Source organism: Schistocerca gregaria, chromosome 3 (genome assembly GCF_023897955.1).
Source record: "Schistocerca gregaria isolate iqSchGreg1 chromosome 3, iqSchGreg1.2, whole genome shotgun sequence".
NCBI lineage: Eukaryota > Metazoa > Arthropoda > Insecta > Orthoptera > Acrididae > Schistocerca > Schistocerca gregaria.
The window spans coordinates 105,620,738-105,642,641 of NC_064922.1; the positions used below are offsets into that span (position 1 = coordinate 105,620,738).

The 21,904-nt window shown below is 44.3% G+C and overlaps 1 protein-coding gene across 1 annotated transcript in view; it reads left to right on the forward strand.

Moving 5' to 3' along the window:
- LOC126354339 (uncharacterized) overlaps positions 1 to 21,904 on the forward strand; it is an 838,871-nt gene that overhangs the window by 566,891 nt on the left and 250,076 nt on the right. The window contains exon 2 of the mRNA XM_050003909.1: positions 11,974 to 12,078. Coding sequence (XP_049859866.1) covers positions 11,974 to 12,078 — 105 coding nt within the window. The remainder of the gene's footprint in view (positions 1 to 11,973; positions 12,079 to 21,904) is intronic.

Here is a 21,904-nt window from a genome sequence, read left to right on the forward strand (position 1 = left end):
GTCACGCCCTGACAGCTCGCATTAAGTTAATGAGCCGCGTTATGCAGTCACGTAATTTGGACGTGCTCTAGCCGGGCCACACCCGACGGCCTGCATAGCTCGTGACGTCACCAGGCTTCCGTCAGTGTTGTCGTACTGCGCACATCCGTGAGCTGTTGAAAGTCACCTCTCAGTTTTATAGACGTTATGCATGTTAAATGTGTTACGCATCAGGCATCAACCGTTCCTCTAGGGTTATATCTCCCCCACTGTAATAATACTGAGATGGAGAGAAGAATGATATAAAATTAAACCTACACAGTACTTTCTGAAATATTATTCGAATGCACGTTGTTGTCCTTGCATCAGATACATGTTCTCTGTTTTATTTCTGCAATTTATCTACATCTATTTTGACTGTCTATTAGAGTCTCAAAATCGCACACTGGTTATATTATTGTTTCATGTACAGTCTGTTAAGTAAGGGCACAGCCGGCATTACAAATAGATGGTCAAAGATATCACTGTAGTTCTTTCACAGCCCAATAGAGGGAACCTTTCTCCTTCATGTAATGTCCATAACACATTAATTTAATTTGATTTCTTGACTGATATATGGAAGATGAGACATGTGTGCAGTTTACCTGTCGCGTTTTGATGCTGTTTTCCTTTGTGGCCACCACTAAGGTCCGAAAATGAGTCGTGCCGCGGCTTCTAAATATATGGAAATGTCAGTCATTTGTACAAAAGTGGATAAAACGCTATAAATTAGTAAAAACGTGGGTGAAGAACGTCGCTCAATCGGTAAAGTGACTCCAGAACTGGAAGAAATGAGTATTAACCTCTTTTCGGGAAACTTATCCTTAACACTGGGTTAAAAGCAAGCAAAATTCACTTTGAGAGGCAAAGTCGACGCATTGGGAGGTATCTTCCTCGTGAATACACGAAGAACTTGTTTTCAGTCTTGCCTCGGATATACAAAGCAATTAATCATCATCATCATCATCATTTAAGACTGATTATGCCTTTCAGAGTTCAGTCTGGAGCATAGCCCCCTTATCAAATTCCTCCATGATCCCCTATTCAGTGCTAACATTGGTGCCTCTTCTGATGTTAAACCTATTACTTCAAAATCATTCATAACCGAATCCAGGTACCTTCTCCTTGGTCTTCCCCGACTCCTCCTACCCTCTACTGCTGAACCCATGAGTCTCTTGGGTATCCTTGCTTCCCCCATGCGTGTAACATGACCCCACCATCTAAGCCTGTTCGTCCTGACTGCTACATCTACAGAGTTCATTCCCAGTTTTTCTATGATTTCCTCATTGTCGACACCCTCCTGTCATTGTTCTCATCTACTAGTACCTGCAATCATCCTAGCTACTTTCATATCCGTAACCTCAACCTTGCTGATAAGGTAACCTGAGTCTACCCAGCTTTCGCCCCCATACAACAAAGTTGGTCGAAAGATTGAACGGTGCACAGATAACTTAGTCTTGGTACTGACTTCCTTCTTGCAGGAGAGAGTAGACTGTAGTTGAGCGCTCACTCCATTAGCTTTGCTACACCTCGCTTCCAGTTCTTTCACTATGTTGCCATCCTGTGAGAATATCCATCCTACGTACTTGAAACCGTCCAACTGTTCTAACTTTGTTCCTCCTATTTGGCACTCAATCCGTTTATATTTCTTTCCGACTGACATTACCTTCGTTTTGGAGATGCTAATCTTCATACCATAGTCCTTACATTTCTGTTCTAGCTCTGAAATATTACTTTGCAAACTTTCAATCGAATCTGCCATCACAACTAAGTCATCCGCATATGCAAGACTGCTTATTTTGTGTTCACATATCTTAATCTCACCCAGCCAGTCTATTGTTTTCAACATATGATCCATAAATAATATGAACAACAGTGGAGACAGGTTGCAGCCTTGTCTTACCCCTGAAACTACTCTCAACTATGAACTCAATTTACCGTCAACTCTGACTGCTGCCTGACTATCCATGTAAAGACCTTTAATTGCTTTCAAAAGTTTGCCTCCTATTCCATAATCTCGTAGAACAGACAATAACTTCCTCCTAGAACCCGGTCACATGCCTTTTCTAGATCTATAAAGCATAGATACAATTCCCTGTTCCACTCATAACACTTCTCCATTATTTGCTGTAAGCTAAAGATCTGATCCTGACAACCTCTATGAGGCGTAAACCGACACTGATTTTCATCCAATTGGTCCTCAACTAATACTCGCACTTTCCTTTCAACAATACCTGAGAAGATTTTACCCACAACGCTGATTAAAGAGATACCTCTGTAGCTGTTACAATCTTTTCTGTTTCCATGTTTAAAGATTGGTGTGATTACTGCTTTTGTCCAGTCTGATGGAACCTGTCCCGACTCCCAGGCCATTTCAACTATCCTGTGTAGCCATTTAAGACCTGATATTCCACTGTATTTGATGAGTTCCGACTTAATTTCATCCGCCCCAGCTGCTTTATTGCACTGCAATCGACTGACCATTTTCTCCACTTCGTCAAATGTGATGCTATTTCCATCATCATTCCTATCCCATTCTACCTCGAAATCTGAAACATTGCTGATCGTATTTTCACCTACATTCAGCAACTCTTCAAAATATTCCCTCCATCTGCCCAAGGCATCCCCAGGATTCACCAGAAGTTTTCCTGAGCTGTCCAAAATGCTTGTCATTTCCTTCTTACCTCCTTTTCGAAGACTGCTAATCACACTCCAGAATCGTTTTCCAGCAGCTTGACCCAAAGTCTCCAACCTGTTTCCAAAGTCTTCCCAAGATTTCTTCTTGGATGCTGCAATTATCTGTTTGGCTTTGTTTCTTTCTTCAACATAACATTTTTTGTCTACCTGAGTTCTAGTATGTAGCCATTTTTAATACGCCTATTACAGGCTGCCTTGACTGTGTCATTCCTCCAAGCTGTTTGTTTCATCCTACTGTTCCAAGACATTCTTTAGCCACTTCTTGTACTGTGTCCCTGTACCTCGTCCATTCCTTTTCCAAAAACTGTAACTGACTACATTCAACTAACTGGTACCTTTCTGAGATCGTTGTTATGTACTTGTGACTGATTTCCTTATCCTGAAGTTTCTCTACTCTTATCCTCCTACATATGGACCTGACCTCCTGCACTTTCGGCCTCACAATCCCAATTTCACTGCAGATTAAATAATGGTCATTGTCATCAAAGAATCCCCTGAATACCCGTGTGTCCCTCACAGCCTTCGTGAATTGCTGATCTGTTATTATATAGTCAATGAGACATCTGGTTCCCGTGCCTTCCCAAGTATGCCGCTGAATGTTCTTATGTGTAAAAAAAGGAGTTTGTGATTACTAAGCCCATACTGGCACAGAAATCCAGGAGTGGTTTCCCGTTCCTGTTGGCCTCCATATCCTCTCCAAATTTACCCATAACCTTTTCATACCCTTCTGTTCCATTTCCGATCCTGGCATTAAAATCACCCATGAGCAGAATACTGTCCTTGTCCTTTACTCTAACAACTACAACACTGAGTGCCTCATAAAAACTATCCATCATATCTTGATCTGTCCCTTTGCAATGCGAATATACTGACAGAATCCTAATTTTATTGCTAGACACTGTCAAATCTACCCACATCAGTCGTTCGTTTACATACCTTACTGCAAATACACTGGTTTCCATTTCTTTCCTGATGAAAAGCCCTACACCCCATTGTGCTATTCCTGCTTTGACTCCTGACAGGTAGATCTTGTATTCTCCCACTTCCTCTTCCTTCTCACCCCTTACCTGAATGTCACTAACAGCTAAAACGCCCAGCCCCATCTTACTTGCAGCTATTAATTATAACATTTTTCTTTCTTCACATGTGATGTATGCATGTGTTTTAGTTTGTTGTCAAATATATTTGTGTACCGATTAACACGACCCCGATCTTACTTAACAGACTATAGGTGAAAATCATTCCTTATCTTTATACATGTTTCATCGTTGTTTAACATAGTGAGTGACTCAAATTTCACGTTTATGATGGTCTTAAAGTCAGGTGGCTGTCTGGGCTGTGCCAAATAAATCTTATGCACTCATTGCCATGAAAAGAGCAGCAGCGATCCACTGCAAACTGGATGCGTACGTTGCACACTATCATCTTCACCAATGATTAGTTTTGATTGGTCGGCCGCTCATTCGGGGCGTGCGTGTGGGGCCATTGATGTTGTGCTCTTCGATTGATGTAGGAGTATCCCCAACGATCGTGCCCGCCCGTACGATAGCAGGTGGTGTCACTAAAGCACCACCTAAACGTCCACCATGCCCAAGCGTCACGTTTGACAGCAGATTACTCAGCCTGGTGCGGTCGAGAGGGGTTGGGGATGACTGGGTGTTCCTATCGTCGTACTGCTCATGGCGCCTTTGGCATGGACACCATCATTGCCCTTTGTTCGCTGCAGTGGATACAGGACGGTACACATCAACTACATGTAGGATCTGGACGTCCGACACGCAGCACGAGCAGGGAAGGCCTAAGGACTGTCTGCCACGCAAGAGCAGATCCGACAGCGCTCACAGGAACCATTCAGAGCGCCGCCTTGCCTTCTACGCAACATAGTGTAGGTGTTAGTGTTACTGACATGCGGCTGCACGATCTGGGACTAACCGCACGTTGGCGACGCCTGCCACTCGCTTCCAGGCAGTGTCGCGCCCGACACGCCTGCTGTCGGCAGCTTGGACACTCATGTCTGAGAGACTAGTGGTTAGGTAGGCTGCTCAAGGACATAGTTAATACACACACTTCCTTACTTTTATGTGTAATAAAGCTCTAATAAATAATTTTGCGGAAGAAGAAAACCTCTCACATTATTTGGACGACAATCCCCACCATTTTAACTATCCTTGCATTGAGTGTAAAGATTATAATGAGCATGACCCAGGTAGTACGAAAATTTAATGAGATGAAAAATATGTATCATGTCAGAGTGTATGAGACGGCTCGGTTAAAGGAGCCTTCACTAGAGGTATCCATTGTGCTAATGCGAATCTTATTTGGAAAATAATTAATTAATGGGGATGTCTTCTTCCTTTATTTATCCCGGTTCTGAATTGAGGAAAGTAGCGAGAGCAGAGAAGGAATTGTAGCATAGTCTGGCAGTGATATGCGAGAACCTTAGTTACGCAAACCAAGCGTACTTGAATTAATAAAAAGGCAACTAAAGGCGAGTAGGAAGCCCACTGCTACTCTGTCCTGTGTAAGCCTATTCATCTCCGTATGATTACTACAACCTACATCCTTCTGAGTCTGCTTACTGTATTCATCTCTTGGTCTCCCTCTACGATATTTGCCCCGCACGCTTCCCTCCAGTACTAAACTGGTGATGTCTCGGAATGTGTCCTATCAAGCGATCCCTTCTTTTAGTCAGGTTGCGCCACAGATTTCTTTTCTCCCCAATTCTGTTCAGTATCTCCTCGTTAGTTATGTTATCTACGCACCTGATATTCATCATTCTTGTGTAGCGCCACTTTTGAAAAGCTTCTATTCTCTTCTTTTCTAATCTGCTCTATATATCCGTACTTCATTACTGTAGATAAAATTTTGGGTACAAAATACTTAATTTCATTATTTCCGAACTGAAGAGAATACTGGCTTTTTGTATCTTCTCCAGTCGACAAAGAGTTTTATGTTCCTGCAGCTTTGTATACACGCTTCACTTGGTGGTTCTAGTATAAAACTTAAAAAGACTTCCACGGTATTTTTTTTATCCCTCATGCCGAGGGAAGATGGTGTTTCTTTACCTATTTCGTATGTCAAATGACCACCTTCCCACTTGAAAACAACGGATTTCATCCAAGATCGCTGATAGAAAATTGTTCGCCATGTTATTAATATACCCTCACAGGTTTTTCCCCCTCTCTCGTCTCACGGAACTTGACTTCAAATATCTGTTTATCTACCTGGTTTTGTACTCGAACTGTGGACCCACACTTATCACTAACCTTGAACATCGATCACGGCCCCAAGGCATAATTTAATACGAAAAATGCTATTCTGGGTGCGTAATGTTAGTTTCATGGACCATGGAGCAGATACTCCAAGATATCGATAGAGATTTGCTGGTTCGACAAATTTAAACTGATTTTGGTATCATTTTTTCACAATACTTCTGATAACGCCATTATATTTATTTGATCCTATTTAAATCGTCTTGGAACCTGAGCTCACAGCTTAAATTGACAAGAGTGAAACGATTAGCTATCCTATTTATAATCTTGTTTGTCGCAAATATTTGGCTATTTCTTCTAGTACGAAGCGATTGCCAAGGGTGAGGTTAGCTCAATTCCAGTTCTCCATTCCACGTTCCGTTGTTTCTCCGGTAATTGCGTATTGCTTGTATTTATGATTTTTTTTCTGCATCCGAACTTGATGTATTGATTGGGGTCAAATCGAGATGTCGATCCCAAGATTTATTATTTATCACGTTATTGTAGTAGAGAAAGCGATATCAAAAAGTTCAATCCTCAAAGGATTAAAAACACACATCCAGTAACAGTCACTAAAAATAACGGATGTGGAATCGACAACTAGAATTGACTGAAGTATACTGAAGCGCCAAAGAAACTGGTGTATCATGCGTATTCAACGGCTACGTAAGACTACAAGTGTCTGACGCAGTTATTAGATCGCTTACTATCGCTACAACGGCAGGTTATTAAGATTTAAGTGAGTTTGAAGGTGGTGTTATAGTCGGTTGACGAGCGATGGGACACAGCATCTCCGAAGTAGCGATGAAGTGGGGATTTTGCCGTACGACCATTTCACAAGTATACGGTGAATATAAGGAATCCGGTAAAACAACAAATCTCCGACATCACTGCGGCCGGAAAAAGGATCCTACAAGAACGGGATCAACGACGACTGAAGAGATTCGTTCAACGTGAGAAGTGCAACCCCCCCCCCCCCCCTCCGCAAATTGCTGTAGATTGCAAATTGCTGGGCTATCAACATGTGTCAGCGTGCTAGCCATTAAACGAAACAACATCGATATGGGCTTTCGGAGACGAAGTCCCACTCGTGTACCCTTGATGGTTGCACGAAAAAAGCTTTACGCCTCGCCTAGACCCGTCAACACCGACATTGGTCTGTTGACGAGTGGAAGCATGTTGCCTGGTCGGACGAGTCTCGTTTCAAATTGCATCGAGCGGATGGATGTGTACGGGTATGGAGAGAACCACATGAATCCATATGCCCTGCATGTCAGAAGGGGACTGTTAAAGATGGTTGGAGGCTATTAATGTAGTGGGCGGTGTGCAGTCGGAATGATACGGGAACCCTGATATGTCCATACAAGGCTCTGGCAGGTGACACATACGTACGCATCCAGTCTGATTAGCTGCATCCACTCATGTCCATTGTGGATACCGAGGGACTTGGCCAATTCCAGTAGGACAATGCGACACAACATACGTCCAGTATTGCTACAGAGTGGCTCCATGAACACTCTTCAGAGATTTAATACATCCGCTGGTCACAAAATTCCCAAGACATGAACGTTATAGAGCATATCTGGGATGCCTTGCAATGTGCTGTTAAGAAGAGATTGCCACTCCCGCGTACACTTACGGATTTCTGGACAGCCCTGCAGGATCCATGGCGTCAGTTCCCTCCAGCACTACTACACCTTAGTCAAGTCCGTGCCACGTCATACTGCGACACTTCTGCGTGCTCGCGGGGGCCCTACACGATATTATGCAGGTGCACCAGTTTCGTTGCCTCTTCAGTGTGACGCCAAAAATGATAATTCCAGAAGAAAGCGAAAATTAACAAACATCAGAATAGGCAGATAGAATTAACTTAGGTGAATTCTACATGTCGATAGCACATTTCGTTGTTTTTCTTGAATATGCATACGCCTGAAGTGAGTTTTCTGTTATGATTTCTATGTTGTTTTGCTACTGTTTCCTGTCTCTGACGTTTCTGCGTTTGGTATATGTCTCAATTTATTGTGCTGCTGTTATGTTAGATTTAATTTATCCGCCCAAAACCCAACTTCCCAAGGTTTTCCTGTTAAATTCAATATTTATTTATTATAGTTTCTGCGATTCTGAAATGCTCTGAGTCTACAATGAGGAGTACTGAAATGGACGTTGAAAGTTTTCTGTGGTTCCATGACTACTCTCGTAAACAGTGACAGTAATTTATTTCCCGTATGTATATTTAACTTTTTCCGTCTTTTTCTTCATCCTAATTTGTTCGCCATATACTTTATGCGTAAATAATTAACTATGACTGTAATTTATGCTATATACGCCCATTACTCTATTTTCTTTGCCACATTCGTTTGTTGACGAATAAGCAAAGCAAAGCGAGAATCGCGCCGGGCGAAGTAACAGTGTCGTAGACTCCAGTATTCTTACTGAGTGGGCCGGTGTCACAGGCCTAGTGGCGATTAACATGTTCACAGACGACACAGTTTACTGAAGACGAAACTCTAATTTCCAAATTCCAATGCAATATTTGTTGTCTTGTTTACATATCAGGCCCGTATTTATTTTTCTACCCGATGAAATACCGATTTTCGGGAGTCACTTGTCTAGCAAGAATGTAGTACGTTATGTGCTGATCCGATTTAGCAACTCTGTGAAGTTTTTTTGTAGAGGGAGAACGTTGCTCAAGAAAAGATGTTTGAAAATCTATTCCAGGCGGGACTGCTTTATTACTGTCGCCAAACCATGCGCATTATGGAAAATAATTGTGTAGTGACCATTATTGAACACTACTGTAATCATACATGGAAATCTGCTGATTGGGTAAAGGCATTACGAGTAATCAACAAAAGAGCTTCTGTGATGCTGTATACTCTAGAGAAGTAGTTCTCATTCTTTCTCAGACCATTAACCCTCTGAGTGCAATCAGACATTAGCTTGCACATCCTCCCCTCGACCCCCCCCCTCCACCCTCACCCCCTCGACGGGCACACACACACACACACACACACACACACACACACACACACATTGTCACCAACTTTAGCACCTAACTGTAGAACGAAATGATTTTTTTTGGAACACTTTTTTTTGAAGGATATTTAGTTTGTGTGTGTGGGAGGGGGGAGGAGGAGGAGCAGGTGGGAGGGAAGGGGGTAGAGCAGTGTTAGAATGAAGACGAAGGAATTCGTGATGCATCGCAAGTGCTACTCATAGGTCCTTGGCAGGTAAGAAAGCTAACTATTCACAGTAAGAGTAGGCACTTGTTACAAAACATACTTCCCCTGTATTTCTTCTCTCCATTACGTCACTTACTTGACCTGCACCCTGCAACGTCATTTAAAATCAACCAAGTTAAAATGTGTGTGCGATACCTACTGTTCGTAAATCACTTGATTTCTGCACTCCAAACTTCTGACTGGGAGACTTCAGGCTGTTAATGCTATGTCTGACCACAGCCGCTAATATCAATAATAATAATAATAAGCTTTTGATAATGTTGACTGGAATACTCTCTTTCAAATTCTGAAGGTGGCAGGGGTAAAATACAGGGAGCGAAAGGCTATTTACAATCTGTACAGAAACCAGATGGCAGTTATTAGAGTCGAGGGGCATGAAAGGGAAGCAGTGGTTGGGAAAGGAGTGAGACAGGGTTGTAGCCTCTCCCCGATGTTATTCAATCTGTATATTAAGCAAGCAGCAAAGGAAACAAAAGAAAAATTTGGAGTTGGTATTAAAATTCATGGAGAAGAAGCAAAAACTTTGAGGTTCGCCGATGACATTGTAATTTTGTCAGAGATGGCAAAGGACTTGGAAGAGCAGTTTAATGGAATGAATAGTGTCTTGAAAGGAGGATATAAGATGAACATCAACAAAAGCAAAACGAGGATAATGGAATGTAGTCGAATTAAGTCGGGTGCTGCTGAGGGAATTAGATTAGGAAATGAGACATTTAAAGTAGTAAAGGAGTTTTGCTATTTGGGGAGCAAAATAACTGATGATGGTCGAAGTAGAGAGGATATAAAATGTAGACTGGCAATGGCAAGGAAAGAGTTTCTGAAGAAGAGAAATTCGTTAACATCGAATATAGATTTATGTATCAGGAAGTCGTTTCTGAAAGTATTTGTATGGAGTGTAGCCATGTATGGAAGTGAAACGTCGACAATAACTAGTTTGGACAAGAAGAGAATAGAAGCTTTCGAAATGTGGTGCAACAGAAGAATGCTGAAGTTAACCCTGAACCGCCTTCTGATGACCTCACTCTCCGTGCCCAGCAGATGCTCCGTAGTCTTGGCACAAGCATTTGTGAATATTCTCCACAGTTTTTTTCTCTGCAGTGAGCAATTCAATGATGAAACGTTGCTTGTGACGTACATTACCTACAGACGCCATTTTGAAACTCTACTGCAGCTACGCTTTCCGTCAGAAGGGAAGGAAACTTCGCGCGCTCACTCAGGAGATTTGTAGCGCTTTGCATTCCTAGCATTGTTTTCGGCACAGAGAGAAAAAAAGAAAGCTGCGCGCTACTTTCTGGGTAACCCTTGTATGTTTAATCTAAGTAAACCACTGACGGCTGTGATTCTTCTGTAAAAACCTAACATAGTATATTCTTTTTACAACTACGTCCTCTCGTTTGCTCCTAACACCTTAATTTTGGCTCTTTAGTTTTAAAAACTAAATAGCTTGGACAGAAAACTTTACGACGACTTTTCTTGCTAGACATGAATTTCAGTTCTGTGTGACAGAAGATGTCTAGTTTTTGCAAAGTTGGTATTTGTTTATATGTTCGTAACAGTGCATAAATTGCTGTCAGATAATTCGTTTAACTTTATCGTCACTGGAATACTTATTGTGAGCACCTCGCTTCGCCTTCTTTAACGTAGATACTTGAGTTCCATTCTGTTCGGCTTCTAGTCCCCCTTTCCGTAATTCGCTAACCACCCTGTTGCTCACCATTATCATTTTGGCAGCATGTTCCATCGGCTTCTCTGCCGACACGTCCCCTCCGATAGCTGAATGGGCCGGCACGGTAGCTCAGCGTGCTCGGTGAGAGGGTTAGCAGCCCTCTGTAATAATATTTTTTTAAAAATACTGAGTTAATGAATGAACGACGAACTGAAACGAGTGCCTTCCGACGTCCGCTCAGAGCAGATGCAACGAACTAAAACGAACAAAATGAGATTGAAAGAAAAATAAAATAAAATAACTTGGTCAGCGTGACGATCTGCCGTCCTAAGGGGCCCAGGTTCGATTCCCGGTTGGGTCGGGGATTTTTTCCGCTAGGGACTGGGTGTTTTGTTGTCTCCATCACAATTTCATCTCCATCCGGCGCGCAGGTCGCTCAATGTGGCGTCGAATGTAATAAGGCCTACACCAAGGCGGCCGGTGCTCCCACGTAAAGGGCCTCCCGGCCAATTATGCCTAACGCTCATTGCCATTGTTTCTGCCGACACAATAAATAGCTCCTGTTTCTCATCGTCAACGGATGAGATCTCGTTACAACAATCCGTCGCGCCTGCCCTCGAAGATATTTCCCGCGCTCTCCTCCTGTGCCTGCACTGCGACATAGCGCACTATTTTAATCCGAGTGTGACTGTACCAAGTCAGGTGACCAAGCTAGTTCCCACTAATGCCGCAGTACCACTTCGCCTTCCCGGTTAATAGAACGTTTCACATATTTATGCAAGTATTGCCTCTATACAGCATCTGTGCGTTAAATCACTGGTCAGGTCTGACGTGCGGAGCCGGACACTAGACCGTATCCTGAACGCCTGTACATATGAATTAAGTTTTTCGTTCTTAAATTTTGATGCCACGACCTTGTCCATTGTTCTTGTTGCAGTGATCCACGAATGAATGAACTTAGTGTAGCCACTTTTATTACTATCGTTAAATACACAACAGTGTACGAGTAGTGTGCAGTGCTTAGCCACGGACAGTTGGGTACGTTAGATAGTCGTGGCAGCTGCGGCGACGGGAGCTAACGAGGACACGTGTGTTGCAGGTAACGGCGCCAAACAGGGCTACGACCGGCTGCCGGCAGACGAGGGTCACTTGACCGCCGCGTCATCCGACAGCGGCTCCGACGTGTCTGAAGACAGCGACTACGGTAAGGGCGATATCTGCACATCTGAAAACTATCCAATCACTCCTGTAACTCTCCAAGCGCTCGTGAATTCTGAATGTATTTTTGCACCAACGGCCTTCATTTACACGTGAACAGTGCGTTGTATATTATCGCTTCCGTTCTGTGGTTATGAATTATTATTATTATTATTAAGTGAAATACAAGAAAGGGATAATATGATATATATTAATTTCTAGGTGGGCAAAGATAAATATTAAATTATGTTTCAAATGAGCGCCAGGCTCCGTACAAATTTCTTCAAATGCTTTCGGCGAAATGTAATGCAGGCTAAGTTCACTGACCTAGAATAAATCGTATCTTTGAAAGTATGCATTTTTTGACGAAAAAAAATTAGTGAAGCTTTGTACTTTAGTTAATTGAATAACTTGAAATGATTCTTTCTTGCTCCGGCTGTGGTGATATATTACACAAAAAAAAATTAAGTACGCCGCGTAATGGCGGGCAATTTTTGACAGTCAAATACCATTGCTGCTTGCTTCGCAGAGACTGAATACATGCTAAATAACTTCTTGTAATTATGAATTCAGGAAGAATTCTTTGCATGGGTTCTTTAAGTAACACAATGCACTCTTTTTTGAAAATATATTTCCACTAGGCACAGAATACACACTTGAATTATTCGCTACGTACGAGAACAAATAGAACAAAAGGTATCGCTTTACTATAGCAAGCATACCTTACATACAGCAGAAGAAATGATCTGACTCGAAGTGAGTTTAAATATCTTTTTTCTCTTATATATAATAATAAAGATAATAATGTTAGTTACGAGAACGTTATGCACTACGATCGCATCTAATATAAATAATGTATTCTTATTACATTGCAATCGATATAGTCTGTCTTTGAAGCTAATTTAACACATTTTCATAATTAATTTGTCGTATAAGTCCATATAATATTATTCAGAGTCCTTTTATTATGTACTTCAAATATATCGGCTTGAATATTTCAAAAGGGACACTATAGCTGGAACATCGATTTGTAACGATGTACGTCTATGGTAACATTACACGTCTTTTATATCTATTCGAGACGTAGAAAGCTTCAGCTCGTCTGATCGTACTGTGTTTCTATAGTGAAAAGGCCTATGTTTGACTATGGTATTCATGCATATCGAAGGATTTTAATATTTGACGTGTGCTGAAGCGAAATATTTTGCAGCATTACTTGAAAATGTTCAAAGGTCGAAAGTGAAAAAGTGAAATAAATAATTTTTACAACCAATGGCGAATGCCATGTCCTCCAAAAAATTTTACATGACTTTGAACACCGATCATTGGAAGTGAATTCCTGCTAGTTTCGAGTGTATCATTTGATGTGATCAAAAAGAAACGAGAATTTTTGTTTTTCTTAAAGAATCTTTATTTATTCATCAGCATCAACTTTGTACCATTCAAAGTAACCCCCTCAGATACAAAGCACTTGTGCCAGAGCTTTTTCCTATCTTGAAAGCACTTTTGGGACTCATTTTTGTTTATGTTCTTTTCTCATCTCATCAGTGGTGACAAAACAACGTCTCTGAATGGTTTTCATCCGCCTCTGGAATCGAAAGAAGTCACAGGGGGCCCTGTGCGGCGCATACTGTGGCTGTTTTGTTTTTTTTCCAAAAGATAACGAACAAGGACTGAGGTGCAAGCGCCATCATTATAGTGATGCAATTTCCACGAGTGGGTTCGTTAAAATTCTGGCAGGAAAGAAGGAACAAAGCAAGAATGGGTGTAATATCCCGTTGGCATCGAGGTCACTAGAGACGGAGAAGAACTTCCAGCCAGTATTCCTTATGACTGTACGACCATAAGGCAGGAAATCACGACGCACCTTTCCGTTGCAGTCGAAGGAAACGGTGAAAAGGACCTTCACATGTGATCGTTCTTGTAACTTTACGCCACCCCCACACCACGACACCTGATCCACTGAAACGATCATGATCGACAATGATCTTCGGCGCATTCCGTGTCCATACCTCTTGCGACAAGAGGGTTCGTCCAGAATCACTACTCAGAATGAATCTCCTCTCATCTGATACGTTCACTTGACCTCATTGTCATTGGGCCAGTCTCTATGCTTTTGACACCATCGTAAACGATTCTAGAAGTATGTTGGTGTCAACGGAAAAGGCAGAAGGACCACACCTATACAACCGTCGTGCCAGTATGTGCCGCGAGATTGGGTACTTTGAAGCCCTGTTGAACGTGGTCGCAATTGCGGCCGCTGTTTGCCGTGGGTCCTTTGTTGTTTGTTGTACTACGTAGTGGTCATCTGCTACTGTAGTTGATCGTGGTCGGCCACCCCTTCCTACGGGCAACTGTGCCTGTGGTTTCGGAACGCTGTCCATCCACGTGGCACAATGTTGTGAGCAATGCCAAACGTCTGGGGTTTCCCTCGTCACATTTCGCCCTTATTTCAGTTTACTGGTGATTCTTCCCAGTGCGAAGTCATCCAAAAGGTGTCTGCGGATCGTGTTATAATGAAGAACAACACCACAGCGCAACATATCAGCTCGCTGATTGCCACACACCGTCTTTTCCCCTTCCTTGAACTGCATCGTGTTTGGGGCTAATTTGTCGCTAGCCACGCTGATCTTACACCATGCGACGCCGAACTTTGTGTGTGCAACCAACCTCCTAGTCTGAAAGAATTTTATTTTATCCGTACAGCTGCGGCTTTCCTTGTGGTGAACGAATGTGTCACGTGTATCTGGTATGTCTAGACGATTGAAATATATGGGAGCGTAGTGTAATACACTACTAGCTATTAAAATAGCTACACCATGAAGATGACGTGCTACAGACACAAAATTTAACCGACAGGAAGCAGATGCTGTGATATGCAAATGATTACATTTTCAGAGCATTCACGCAAGGTTATCGCCAGTAGTGACACCTACAACGTGCTGACATGAGGAAAGTTTCCAACCGATTTCTCATACACAAACAGCAGTTGACCGGTGTTTCCTGGTGAAACGTTGTTGTGATGCCTCGTGTAAGGAGGAGAAATGCGTACCATCACGTTTTCGACTTTGATAGAGGTCGGATTGTAGCCTATCGCGATTGCGGTTTATCGTATCGCGACATTGATGCTCGCGTTGGTCGAGATCCAATGACTGTTAGCAGAATATGGAATCGGCGGGTTCAGGAGGGTAATACGGAACGCCGTGCTGGATCCCAACGGCCTCGTATCACTAGCAGTAGAGATGACACGCATCTTATCCGCATTGGTGTAACGGATCCCTGAGTCAACAGATGAGGACCTTTGCAAGACAACAACCATCTGCACGAACAGTTCGACGACGTTTGCAGCAGAATGGACTATCAGCTAGGAGACCATGGCTGCGGTTACCCTTGACGCTGCATCACAGACAGGAACGCCTGCGATGGTGTACTCCACGACAGACTTGGTTACACGAATGGCAAAACTTTTTCGGATGAATCCAGCATCATGATGGTCGCATTCGTGGTTGGCGACATCGTGGGGAACGCACATTGGAAGCGTGTATTCGTCATCGCCATACTGGCGTATCACCCGGCGTGATGGTATGGGGTGCCATTGATTACACGTCTCGGTCACCTCTTCTTCACTTTGAACAGTGGACGTTACATTTCAGATGTGTTACGACCCGTGGTTCTACTCTTCATTCGATCCCTGCGAAACCCTACATTTCAGCAGGATAATGCACGACCGCAAGTTGCAGGTCCTGGACGGGCCTTTCTGGATACAGAAAATGTTGGACTGCTACCCTGGCCAGCACATTCTTCAGATCAATCATTAACTGAAAACGTCTGGTCAACGGTGGCAGAGCAACTGGCTCGTCACAATACGCCAGTCACTACTCTTGATGAACTGTGGTATCGTGTTGAAGCTGCGTGGGCAGATGTACCTGCACACGCCATCCAAGCTTTGTTTGACTCAATCCCCAGGCGAATCAAGGCCGTTATTACGGCCAGAGATGGTTGTTCTGGGTACTGATTTCACAGGATCTATGCACCCAAATTGAGTGAAAATTGAACCATATGTCAGTTTCAGTATAATATATTTGTCCAATGGATACCCGTTTATGATCTGCATTTTTTCTTGGTGTAAAAATTTTAATGGCCAGTAGTGTATATTGCGAGTGTTGTACTAGGATGAGGAAAACGGGAGAGGTTGAAGCCCAGTGCTAGAATTCTTTTTATTTTCTTTTGATTTTGATTTTTGTCTCATCACTCATTTGCCTAGTTCTATGTGACCCTCCACGATATCGTCTCCATTGCCTACCTCCTCATCTACGTGGGGCACCGGCACCCAATGTCCTTAATTGTTTATTGGACATACTTCCCCTACAGTTTCGACCCCTTACTGTTCCCTCTAATATTCTGGAGGTTATTATCTGATGTCTTAATACCTGTCCTATTATCCTGACTCTTCTTGAAGTCAGCAATTGGCACGTGTTCCTTTCCTTGACCTTTCTTTGTTGATTGCCTCATTGGTTCGCATTAATTTTCAACAACCTTCGCTAGCACAACATCTCATAACTTCCCTCTCTCGTCTTTCATGTGTAAGTTTGGTTCCAAGCCACCAGGCGCTCTTCACTTAACCTACTTCGTGGTATTCTATTCTGATGTTAAATTTATCGCTTATTTCAATTGTGATCTTCATAATTTCTTTCTTATTTCTTTGGTTTATTTTTAGTCCGTGTTCTTCATTAGACTGTTGATTCCACAAAACAGTTCCTTCTATTCTACTTCACTTTCAATGGGAAGACCACCAGTAAATCCAACAAGTGATATCCTTTCATCCTGAATTTAGTATCACTCTTGTACCTTTCCTTTAATTCTGGCGTTGCTTCGTCACTGCAGACACTGACAAATGGGTCAAAAATTACATCCCTGTCTTCAAATGTTTCGATCCTATCTACTTCTTCTTGCACTTCCATTTTTACCATTCTTTCATTCCTGTACGTACTGTATTCACCCGCCTTTACCTATGGGTTACATCTCTTTTCTTACCATTTCAGTCTTCTTACATCTTTTCACGTTGTAGAATGATATACCCAAGTCTAAAAATCCAATTATGTTCTCCTAATTTTTCTTAAGTATTGCTCCCATTATCTAGCGGAACATCAGAACTCTATTTCTAGTGAAACTTCCTGGCAGATTAAAACTGTGTGCCCGACCGAGACTCGAACTCAGGACCTTTGCCTTTCGGGGGCAAGTGCTCTACCAACTTTTTTTTTTTTTTTTTTTTTTTTTTTTTTTTTTTTTTTTTTTTTTTTTTTTTTTGGACCCAGACTCGGACTCGGGACTTTTGCTTTTCGCGGGCAAGTGCTCTACCAACTTTTTTTTTCCGCGGGCAAGTGCTCTACCATCTTTTTTATTATTTTTTTGTTTTTTGTTTCTTTATTTTTTTTTCTATAAAGTAATTTCCCTTAAAAGCCCCTTAGGAAAATGGAACTAAAACAACCCCCTAAGTGCCACCGCCACTTTTCATCCTATAACAAAAAATCTGATCCACTTCAGGCGTTAGCTCCTAAGTAAACCCACCCCAGAGAGCTGCCTATATATCAGGGGAAATATGGGAAATCAAGGTTAGGGCTATCCTTTGCCACTTTTTTTTTGTTACATGTGAATTCTAGTAAGTAAGTGTTACAAGTAAGTGTTACAACAACAAAGGTGGCATAAAAGAGTAATCCAGAAATAAAAACATAAATCACTGATGTAATTCCAACTAAAAGGTTCTTCAATAATGTAACTGGTTCCACTTGGAGCCTCGTCATCGTTATCTGATATCTCCAATAGCGCCTTTGAAGGGCATCTGCAATGGAGGCATTCAGCTTCGCTAGTGCCTCAAGGAAAACAGCATCCTTGCAGCAGCTTGTCTCTTCCTTCGCTCATGGCTGACAAGGCAGAACGTTCAGCCGTTTGTGTGATGCGGCACAGAACATTAACCGCAGCTCGGCACTCCCCAGCTGAGTGGGGGGTTAACGAAAACGCTGCGTAAATAATTTGCGAAGAGCCTACGGTATTTCGGTGTGCGTTCGAGGGCATTGTGAGCGTTTTGCAGGAACCACCAGTAATCAAGCTGCTCTTTCTCTCCGTCGCGAAAGATGTAGGCGACGGTAAGTCCTTTGAACCATGTAAGCGCATATTTTGCAGCCGGAAAGTAAGTTCCATCGGGACAGAGTAGGGTCTGAGGGTCAATCATATCAGGTGTCACCCAGAGGTAACAAGCCAATATCTTCTGTGTTAGTCGCCAAACTCCGGACGATGACGCGCAGGTAAAACGATGTTCATCAGTATCCAAAAGGTGACAATCTGGGCAATAAGGGGAGTCTGCCAGTCCAATAGTGTGAAGTCGCTGTAGTGTGGCATATTTTTTGTTGGCGATCTGATACCACTTCGAACGCACCGTGGAGGACAGAAAGTTGTGGTGTATCGTTTTCCACACTCTTGGCCAGTGAACCGTAGGGTACTTGTTTTCCACCACGTTATGGGGAACAGCACGCAGAAGGTTGGTGTAAAAATCTTTCGCCTTTGGTGGACGCGTGGCGGAGAGGTTCGAGCTGACATAGCTGTAATCAAGAATGAAGGTCGACACATGGGAGAGCTGTGGTGCGACGTGCGCAACCGACACCGGCGGGACGTTAGAGACTGGCATCAGAACCTGTAGTAAACGACCCGTGAGAGAGGTATATTGACTTTTCCATCGTTTCCTCATGTTGCTCATGTAAAGGCTAGCTGCTCTCGCCCTGACGTTGACCAATCCCAGCCCTCCTTTGTGCACTGGGAGGGTAAGAGTGTCGTATCGTACTTTAAAGATATGACCTGCGGAAACGTAGTAACTGAAGGCTGCTTGAAGCCGGCGACCTATCTGCAGCGGTAGTGGGAGGACTTGTGCCACGTGATTGAGTTTTGATGCCACGTAGAGGTTCAGGTATTCAACACGTTGTAGCTGGTTCAAGTCCCGGAGCAGGTTCTGTCGCACCATTGCGCGTATGATCTGTAATAACCTTCGGTAGTTTGCTGCAGCTGTTTTACGTACATCTTTCTTGAACGTGATTCCCAAATATCGCAGATCAGAAACTGGTGGGAGGGGAGCGAGGGCTTCCGGTCCGAGACCTCGCCCAATATCCAACGCCGCCGACTTGTTGATGTTCAGAAGACTGCCGGCGGCCTGTCCGTATCGCTCAATCCAGGTTAGTACGCTTTGAACTTCGTCATTGGAACGAACCAGCAGTAGCAGGTCGTCAGCGTATGTCCTATAGCGAAAGGTGACGTCCCGCAGCGTGATGCCAGATAGGCGGTGGTTAAGGCCCCCTAGGAGTGGCTCGAGTGCGATGGCATAAAGGTAGGTAGAAATGGGACAACCCTGGCGTAGAGACCTCTTAATGGGTACTGGTCCTACCGTCCTTCCATTGACCTGGACGTGTGAGCTGGCTGCGGTCCAAAGACGCCGTAGGGTGTCGATGAGGCCCGGGGGGAATCCCATACAGTCCATCACTCGTAGGAGGAAGTTGTGGTGCACTCTATCAAAGGTGCGGTTGAAATCTACGGAGACGATCGCCGCTCTCAGACGGCACGCAGAAGCGATTGCTATTAAATCCCTGCAGTCACCGGTGGCCATGTGTATGTTGGCTTCTCCCCCCTGCGACGTCTGTTCAGGAGCGAGGATCATCGGCAAAGTCGTCTTAATACGGCTCGCCATAATCCTGGTGAAAATCTTGTAATCGGCGTTCAGCATTGTAAGCGGCCGATAGTCGTTAATCGATAGCCCTCCACCTGGCTTGTGTACCGGTATGAGAAGTCCTACAAACGCTGGCGGCACAACACAGTCTGGAGACGTAAGTTCGCGGAACATTATAACCCAGCGAGGCATCATGATGTCACGGAAAGTCTGGTAGAATTCGATGGGCAATCCATCAGGTCCAGGAGACTTATTGGCCGCACCTTTGTCCACGACGTCTTCGCCTTCTTCGAGTGAGATCTCCTCTGTTAGTGCATTCACGGTAGCCTCGTCGATAGTACGTGTTACCTGCTGTAACACTTCAGTAGTGGCCTCGTCATCGACGATTTTTTCTTTGTAAAGATGACGAAAATGATCCTCCACCGCCTTTACTATGGTTGCTTGGGTCGTACATAAGCGACCGTCGTGTGTCCTGAGTTGTGTGATTAAGTGTTGGCGTTGTCGGCGCTTATCCGCCACAACGTGATGCATAGTGGGTTCCTCCGCAAACGTTCGGTCGTGCCGTCGCGAGCGGACGAGTGCACCTTCTAGTCGGCGCTTCGTCAATGATAGTATGTGAGCCTTGATTCTGCTTTGATCAAGTTGTCTCTCCGGGGAAGGGGGTAAGGCGTCGAGGTCCCTGAGAGTCGCGTAGTAAAAATCGAGGGTCTGTCGATGCCACGCAGTCACGTCCTTGCCATATTGCATAAGTGTCCTACGGATTGCTGGTTATGGCACAGAGGAGCCACCACTCCAGGGTCGAGGCGTATCGAGGGTGGCGGCGTTCACAGTCAGTTCACGTTGCTGCAACTTGGCGACGGCAATCCAGGTCCTGGAGATGAGTTATGTTGAGCTTCCAAAAGCCATTGCTGCGCCAGATTTGTTGGGGGCGTAGGTGTATAGTGCAGATATAGGCACTGTGATCAGAATAGGCTTGAGGCCATAGTTCGGCGTCCACCACACCTTGTGTGAGATCTTGTGACACATATATGCGGTCGAGTCGGCTGGCCGAATGACTGGTAAAATGAGTGTGGCCAGAGCGATTACCGTGGACTTTTTCCCACGTGTCGCACAAGTGAAGTTCTTGGATCATCGCACCCAGTTCCGGACAAGGCGTGTAATGTGGGATTTGGTCCTTGGGGTGAAGTACGCAATTAAAATCGCCGGCGAAGACGCTGTGGTCGTATCGTCCTAGGAAAAGGGGAGCGACATCTGTGGAGTAGAATCTGGCGCGGTCGTGACGTCTTGTGGTACCCGACGGCGCGTAAACATTAATGAATCGGGTGTTGAGTGCCGTAAATGCTATTCCTCGAGCGGAGGGAAGAAACGTGACGTCGGTAACTTCAATACCTTCACGCACTAATATTGCCACTCCGGTATCTGCAGGGCTACCGGGCGTCACATGTGTGGTGTACCCGTAAAAGTGCGGGAGTGCCGTCGTTTTCGCTTCTTGTAGGAAAGCAAAGTCAACCCCCATGGCTCGTATGGTTTCTTTCAAAAGTGGGATCTTGACAGGAGAACTGATCATGTTGATATTCATTGTCGCCAGGCGGTAAGCCTGGCAACGAGTTGTTTGGGCGAGGTTATCCATGGTGAAGGTGGAGAGAAGCGAACATCGGAAGTGGTGTCACCCGCCGCCGAACGCGGTCCTCCTTGTGCTGCTTATGCTGCATGATCCGGCGGCGCCTCAGCTGGCCGCGGGTCGTGATCTTGTGTCTCAACGTCCTCGGCCCATGAAGCGGGCGCGGATGTCTGTTCATGGTCCATAGCCTCAGAATGTTTGATAGTAAGGGACCGGGCGACTTCGCTACCTGCACTGGTACCTTCCCGCTGCTCACTGTTTCTGTCAATGGGCCGATGGTCGAAATATGCACGTTTTTCTGTCTGTTCTGCAAGGTTGGAGTCAGTGGAAACAGCTTCAGCTTCGCGGCTGGCTTCTTGAGTGGTCAGTCGTTCTTCCCCGGCCGAATGCGAACCCCTGTATTCCGACACAGTCCGACGACGCCGCTTTCGGCGTTTTGGTGATCGCTGTTTCCGTACGTGGCCTTCATTGTCAGAAGACGGCACTGACTCACGCTCCGCAAAC